Consider the following 8,485-nt stretch of genomic DNA (forward strand, 5'->3'; position numbering starts at 1 on the left):
ATAATGCTCTTAGGATGGCACTGCTTATGAGAATAAACACACATGCCACCTTTGTGCCACTGCTGCTTTTTAAGGACCTGGCTCCCAAGTTTGGCACTTATTTGCAAGTTGGTAGAGTAGGGACAGGTACCCCGCCTGTTAGGGACAGCACTAGCGGTAGAAAAAGGTTTCTGGCAAGGACAGAAAGAATAGGGGTGCACTCCTCTGGGCATCATCTCGCTTGGGTATGGGAATGACCAGGCCACATTCTGCTCTTTTACCAGACATTGTCAGTATGGCTGATACCTGCTCTCTTCTCATTACTGGAAACCATGAGTGCACCCGGTTTGGCAGCCTTCCCACTGGGTCTGTTGTGAACTGTTTCAATACAGGTTTTTCATTGCACTTGACTGTGTAAATGAATGCCGCCGCTCCACGCTGCACCCCACCTACAGGCAATCTGATTTCGTTGGTTACACAAGCTTGGTGGCTTTTATGAAAGAAAGTAAGAAGTGGAAGGGCAGGAAGCAAACATGCCAGATCCAGACGCATTCTAAAAGATGGAAAAACACACATGCAGGTATCTGTTGCTGCAAGAATTATGTCCTGATGTCAGGTCTGGTTGTTTAGGTTTATTTGACAAAATGTTCCTGCTGTGGTAAGCGGTAAACATGGTACAACATTTTTCAATAACATTATACAGAAATTAAGAATAGTAACCCTTTCCCTCATATGCGGGTCCTATGTATGCGGGTCCTATATTGGCTTTAACATTCAACTCCAGGAACACTGCTAAATATACACAGTCATAATGTCCACTGATACTCTAGGGTTTTTATTTTTTATTGAATCTATAGCTGAATTAGGAGCATTTTATTTCTGGCTTGAGTTCTGCTTTAATCGCTTTAAAAAAAGTCCCTTCAAACAAGTATGGGTGCAAATATTTTGTGTATATTTACGGAATACATTATCTCTTATCCCATAAATGAGAGGACTGATGAACCTTGGAAGACACATAAAGAAGAAGAAGTTGACTGATGGAACAAAGGCGTAGTTTTTTCTCAGGTACATGTCTGTGAAAATGGCAGAGAAGGACATCATGCATAAGAAAAGCTGAAATGCGTGGAGCAGGACTGTTTTCCCAGCCTTAAAGGCAGAAGACTTGCCAGAACGTATTTGTTGAGCAGTCAGCATGACCTTGATATAGGTGAATATGATAATTAGTCCCACCGTGGAGAAGCTGAGGATAGGGACCATGAATCTTATGGTGCTTTGTACTTGGTTCTTTGATAAAAAGAGCCAGTTACATACCATATAGAGGGAGTAAAAGTCTCTGCCAACAGAGAAATTCATAGCAATGAAGTCAACGCCAATGGGGACTAACCCCAAAGCCCACATTAGCACAATCATATAATTACACCAGCGGACATTGCAAGTTTCACCATGTCTTAACGGGTAACAGATTGCTATATAACGTTCTACTGACATAATGGCAAGGTTGTAAGGCGTGACGTAAAAAGAGGAAGTCGTAAAGGTAGTGATGGCATAGCACACTGGTGCTGGCATGTACAAAAGGTAAACGGCAGAGACAAACAAAACAAAAGAAATCAGCAGATAGAACATATCGTTGACAAGCATGTGAACAAAAAGTATGTAACGGGCCATTTCTTGTAGTTGTGGTGAGGTGAGATAGACATAAAGTATCGTGGCAAAGCAGGGGTAGAAAACTGTGAAAGATAGCACAATTAGGTTTAATAGGATCAAATGTGCAATTTCTGGCTGATTGTATGGAATGGATGCTTGAGTTACAATACTGAAATTGGTTGAGAGATTGACCATGTCTCCGTGGTTGCAGATCTTCTTGATTTGTCCTTGCGTATTTGCAATTTTGAGGCTTAAAAAGAATGAAAAGATTGATTTTAAATTATAACATTTGTAATTTTTGATCCTGCATGCAAAAATATTTATTTTTTAGATTTATACAGTACGTGGATGAGATTACCCGCTGCTTCCTTAGCAACCAATGACAGCTGGAAGCTGTTACATTCATCCATGTCGAATGCCGACCAAGATTGAGCTCATCTCTAATAGCAACCTGCAACTTGACATGATAAACATCTTGTTCAAAAACATGTAACATACAACACAGCTCATAGAGTACAGAGGTCAGAATATGTACAATATGGCACATACAATGTTGGGGCCAGGAATATGTAACGTACAATGTAGCTGACTATTGGTAATCAATATAACATACTCCCTCCCCACCCCAGCATTGGTAGTCAGTGGCAATAAGAATCTACCTCCCCAAGCACTGGTGGTCAGTAATACTAAGAACCACCCTGCACTAAGCATTGGTGGTAAATTACACTAAGGATTTCATCTCTCCTAAGCATTGTTGGTCAGTGGCACTCACATCTCACACTTAATTATTGGTGGTCAGTTTAGAGAAATATGTGATACCACAGCCAGAATTATGCAGGAGATAGTCCCAACACTGCCACAGGGCCGGTGCAAGGACTTTTGACACCCTAGGCAAAACCTAGTTTTGCCACTCCGCCCCTGACTCCCCCACCTTTGCCCTACCCATGTATAAGGTGGAGGTGGGAGGGGGTGGAGATTTTTGCTGCACCTCTCCACCTATTTCTTTAGCCATGGTCCGTAGGCCTGCAGGCCCGCACCTGCGTCTCTGGACCTAGCCTGAAGACAAATAATGGTGGCACTAGCTCCCTTCCTCACGCCAGCCCTGGTCTGCAGGTATATGGATAGGCTAGAGTAGTATATAGACAGGCTAGGGTAGTATATAGACAAGTTAGAGTAGTATACTGACAGGCTAGGGTAGTATACGGACAGGCTAGGGTAGTACAGTTCCAGCGCTTCACTTTTTTGTTATGTAACAGCCTTATTCCAAAATGGATTAAAGTCAAAATTTTCCTCAAAATTCTACAAACAATACCTCATAATGTCAACCTGAAAGAAGTTTGTTTGAAATCTTTTCAAATTTATAAAAACTAAAAAACAAAAAAATCCCATGTACATAAGTATCACAGCCTTTGGTCAATACTTTGTTGAAGCACCTTTGGCACCAATTGCAGCCTCAAGTCTTTTTGAGTATGATGCTACAAGCTTGGCACACCTATTTTTAGGCAGTTTCTCCCATTCTTCTTTGCAGGACCTCTCAAGCTCCATGAGAGGTCCTGCAAAGAATAGGGATAGGGAGTGTCGGTGCACAGCCATTTTTAGATCTCTCCAGAGATGTTCAATCGAGTTCAAGTCTGGGCTCTGGCTGGCCCACTCAAGGACATTCACAGAGTTGTCCCATAGCCACTCCTTTGTTATGTTGGCTGTGTGCTTAGGGTTGTTGTCCTGTTGGAAGATTAACCTTCACCCCAATCTGAGGTCCAGAATGGTCTGGAGCGGGTTTTATTTAAGGATGTCTCTGTACATTGCTGAACTCATCTTTCCCTCAATTCTGATTAGTCTCTCAGTTCTTGTTGCTGGAAAACATCCCCACAGCATGATACTGCCACCACCACCATGCTTCACTGTAGGGATGATATTGGCCAGGTGATGAGCGGTGCCTGTTTTCCTCCAGACATGACGCTTGCCATTCAAGCCAAAGAGTTCAATCTTTGTTTTATCAGACCAGAGAATTTTGTTTCTCATGGTTTGAGAGTCTTTCAGGTGCCTTTTACTGAGGAGTGGCTTCCGTCTTGCCACTCTACCATACAGGCCTGATTGGTGGAGTACTACAGAGATGGTTGTTCTTCTGGAAGTTTCTTCTCTCTCCATAGAGAAACACTGGAGCTCTGTCAGAGTGACCATTGGGTTCTTGGTCACCTCCCTGACTAAGGCCCTTCTCCCCCTATCGCTCAGTTTGGCCGGGTGAGCCGCTCTAGGAAGAGTCCTGGTGGTTCCAAACTTCTTCCATTTATGGATGATGGAGGCCACTTTGCTCATTGGGACCTTCAATGTTGCCTAAACTTTTCTGTACCCTTCCCCAGATCTGTGCCTCGATACAATCCTGTCTCGGAGGTCTACAGACAACTCCTTAGACTTCTTGGCTTGGTTTAAGCTCTGACATGGAAAACAGTGGAAATAGGATGCACATGAGCTCAATTTTGAGTGTCATGGAAAAGGCTGTGAATACTTATGTACATGTGATTTAAAAACATTTTTTTTTTTAAATAAATTTGCAAAGATTTCAAACAAACTTTTTTTTTTTACATTGCCATTATGGGGTATTGTTTGTAGAATTTTGAGGAAAATAATGAATTTAATCCATTTTGGAATAAGGCTGTAACATAACAAAATGAGGAAAAAGTGAAGCGAAACTTGAAATACTTTCCAGATGCATTGTATATAGACAGACTAGGGTAGTATAGGGGCGGGCTGGGTAGTATACGGACAGGCTAGGGTAGTATATGGACTGTTGTCAGCACTCCTGATTCATAGAGCATAAATTGACTGTCAAACTGACAGCCCACCCCCCACAAAAGGAGTATAGCAGCTCTCTCCATATTATCTGCCAAGCACAACTCAATTTCACAACCAGTCAAGCTCGCTTAATCAGTTAGCATCTGTGCCCTAGTATAACAAGAGTTGTAAAGTAGTGTAGGCAGGGCTTTTTTTCTCAGAAAATAGGTTCAGGTACTTCCCCCTTACAAGTCATCCTTACAAGTCTCGCTACCTCTGAGCACTTTCCCTTGATTCCACCACCTACCCACCTCCCAGTATTACCCCTTTCAGAGAATACAGAAACAAATGTTCTAATAATTTGTGGGGCTGTGGTTTGGTGCCACCTGAGATGACCTCTTAACACCCGGGCTCCCGTCCACAGAGGGGATTACTGAAGCCTAATAGAGCCATCCTGCATCGCAAACATGGGGAAAACCTAAGGGGACACCTCCCCAACAAATTCTTGCTCACCCAGTGTCACAGATGCACTACAGCATTCCGGAGACATTTTGCTCACAGCCACGCGAGGCCCTGGCTTTTAATCGGGCCTCCGCTACTTCTTCACGCTCCTCCAGCCTAAGCCCCTCAGGCAGTAAACAGTCCCAGACTCGCCTATTGAGCACTGGATTAAACAATACACAACCCTTGAACCTCCAAGATCTGTGATCTGTAGCTGAAGACATTAAAGCTACATAAGCACAAGCGATTACAAAGCTAAGAAGAGACATCCAATCTATGGCAGTACAGACTGATGATAACCACTTAAGCCCCGGAAGATTTTACCCCCTTCCTGATCAGGGCCTATTTTGCGATTCGGCACTGCGAGACTTTAGCAGACAATTGCGCGGTCGTGCGACGCTGTACCTAAACTAATTTGACGTCCTTTTTTTTCCACAAACAGAGCTTTTTTTTGGTGGTATTTGATCACCTGTGCGATTTTTTGATCATGCGCTATAAACAAAAAAAGAGTGTAAATTTTGCAAAAATAGCAATATTTTTCAAATTTTTTTATATGAAATTCCCCCCCCCAAAAAAATGTAAAAATCTAAATTTTTTAACATTTTCGCACAATTTGTTTTCTGCTACATATGTTTGATAAAAAAACATCGCAAAAAGCGTATTTTGATTGGTTTGCGCAAAAGTTATCGCGTTTACTAACAAAGGGAAAGATTTTTGTAATTTTTGTTGTTTTTTTTTTTAACGCGTAATGGCGGCGATCTGCGTTTTTTTTTGCGGTACTGCGACATTGCGGTGGACAGATCGGACCCTTGACTGACATTTTTGACACTTTTGGGGTTACCAGTGACATTACTGCAGTAATCAGTGCTATACATATGCACTGTTACTGCAAAATGACACTGGTAGTGAAGGGGTTAACTTTATTTGAGGGAGGGGCTGTGTGTGTCCCTAGGGGCGTGATTCTAACTGTAATTGGCTGTGGCTTGAGCTGTAGAAACAGTGATCAATGGTCCTACATAGTAGAACCGTGTGATCACTGTTTCTTCACAGGGGAGAATGACAGGCGGCTTGTTTACACTAGCCGCCTGACTTTCTCCCTCTGCAGCGACGATCGCAGAGTGACCGGCGGACATCGGGTCCGCCGGTCACACGCGCGGGGGGGTCCGTGACCATGCGGGAGCGCGCCTCCGGGGGCGCGCGCTCGCTCCCTAGACCCAGTGGCGGAGCTAGACTTTTAAAACAGGGGTGGCAAAGGGGTGGCTAGGTATTATTTTGGGGGGTCAATATACAAAGTGTAATTTAGTGTCAGATTCGTCCACCGCAATGTCGCAGTCCCTCTAATGATCGCTGCCATTACTAGTAAAGACAGGATACAGGTGGTGGTGATCAGAGGATACAGGTTTGCCCCCAATGATTATTGCAGAGTGCGACAGCAATGCCCCCAATGATTATTGCAGTGAGACAGCAATGCCCCCAATGATTATTGCAGTGAGACAGCAATGCCCCCAATGATTATTGCAGTGAGACAACAATGCCCCCAATTATTATTGCAGAGTGCGACAGCCTTGCCCCCAATTATTATTGCAGAGTGCGACAGCCTTGCCCCCAATTATTATTGCAGAGTGCGACAGCCTTGCCCCCAATGATTATTGCAGAGTGCGACAGCCTTGCCCCCAATGATTATTGCAGAGTGCGACAGCCTTGCCCCCAATTATTATTGCAGAGTGCGACAGCCTTGCCCCCAATTATTATTGCAGAGTGCGACAGCAATGCCCCCAATTATTATTGCAGAGTGCGACAGCAATGCCCCCAATTATTATTGCAGAGTGCCACAGCCTTGCCCCCAATTATTATTGCAGAGTGCGACAGCAATGCCCCCAATTATTATTGCAGAGTGCGACAGCCACAGCATTTGCCCGCAATCATTGCAGAGTGCCAGCGTCCCCCCCGTGAGACCAGCTTACTTACCTCACGGACGGTCCGCGGCTCCCTGCATCTTCTCAGTCCTCCCGCCGGCGCCTCCTCGACCAATGGCACAGCGTTTGCCATTCGGCCAATCAGGAAGCGGGAGGACCCGCTCCCTGATTGGCCGGAGGAGGATCCATGTGACAATAGCGAATTTTCATTCGCTATTGTCACAGAATGGGCGGGCTCGGCTTCGGGAGTCGGGACGCACTGCTTTGCTGCTCCCTGACCCTGGCCGCCAGCTTAGAGGGATCAGCCGGTTCTGCGAACCGGCTGATCCCATCCCACCACTGCCTGTGATTCTCCGCTGCCAGCCAGGATCGGGGTGGCAACAGGGGTGGCAGGGACTTTTTCTGGGGTGTCAATTGACACCCCAGCTAACCCTCTGGCTCCGCCACTGCCTAGACCCTCACAGGCTAGCGACGTAGATCTACGTCACTCTGCCTGTGAGGGGCTGACTGCCGACGTAAACAGTCGTGCGGCAGTTGGCAAGTGGATAAAGAGTAAACAACAACCCACCAGAAGACAGCAATCCAACATCTGCAGGCTTCCTCACAATCTCATAATGTCCAAATCAGAGATCTCCACAGACACCTGGAAGATCTGGACAATCGTGGCCGCCGTCATAATCTAAGGGTAAAAGGTCTCCCTGAAACAGTAGAATACAATCAACTTTGCCCAAGCCACTATTGCCATTTTAAATGACCTGCTAGGAAGACCCCCTGAATTGCCCATTGAATATTTACAAAGGGCATGGAAATCCAGGAGCAGAGAGACTGACCCTCCCAGGGATGTGGTGTGCTGTCTGGTCAACTTTAAACTGAAGGAAGAAATCTTACGTAGGGCCTGAGACCGTCGCACCCTGCTCTACCAAGGTACAGATATTAAAATTTTACAAGACCTTACACCCATAGCTCTTCAGAACAGAAGAGACCTGTGCCCTCTTATTGAACTACTACATACTAAAGGAATCCAATATCGATGGACATTTCCTTTTTGCTTATCCACTTCATCACAGGGCCACATGGCAAACTTGCGCATGCCAGAAGACCTACCCTCCTTTTGTGAGATGCTAAACCTTCCCCGCGTCGACATACCAGACTGATATAGCACCTTCTGCCCTCCATACCTGAGAAGAATCACATCCATGGATGCTGTACCAGTTCGAGACAATTTCCACATACGGCAATGTAGATTGGCTTCACCAAGATCCGCCATGTTCTCTGAACCCAGGAATGCTACGAATTGCAGTCCGACAGCTTCTCCGGCCCACAGAAGAGCCCGCCATGAGGGATCTGACTGATCTATATTCATCCCTGCCCATTATCTTACTTTTTGGAGCCCTCAAATCACTATTACCACGGATGTTCCTGATTGGGAGAAACTCTAGGCTTCAGATGTTCGAGCTCTCTTACATTTTCTTACCTTCACCCAAGAAGCGAGTCTCCACTATACCTAATGAAAATCTTCCTCACAGGTAACAGACTTTGAACTCAACAAAGCAAAGTTATCACCTTGATCACATACTTAAAGACTGAAATCCAAGACCAGCATGCTCATATTGACTGGTTTCCAATCTTAAGTTCAGAATAATCACATAGTCTACCCCCCTTAACCCTTACCT

At 45.1% G+C, this 8,485-nt stretch overlaps 1 protein-coding gene across 1 annotated transcript; it reads right to left on the reverse strand.

The window, feature by feature from the left end:
• Nucleotides 1–852: 852 nt before the first annotated feature.
• On the reverse strand, nucleotides 853–8,079 carry LOC309548264 (odorant receptor 131-2-like; the record flags this gene model as incomplete). The annotated part of the gene is made up of 2 exons (XM_082248212.1): nucleotides 853–1,873; nucleotides 7,991–8,079. The coding sequence occupies 2 exons, from the start codon at nucleotides 8,077–8,079 to the stop codon at nucleotides 853–855; spliced, it is 1,110 nt and encodes a 369-aa protein (XP_082104338.1).
• Between the last annotated feature and the right edge of the window lie 406 nt (nucleotides 8,080–8,485).

The sequence above is a fragment of the Pelophylax lessonae genome (assembly GCF_965119305.1).
Source record: "Pelophylax lessonae genome assembly, chromosome: 2".
Taxonomy (NCBI): Eukaryota; Metazoa; Chordata; class Amphibia; order Anura; family Ranidae; genus Pelophylax; species Pelophylax lessonae.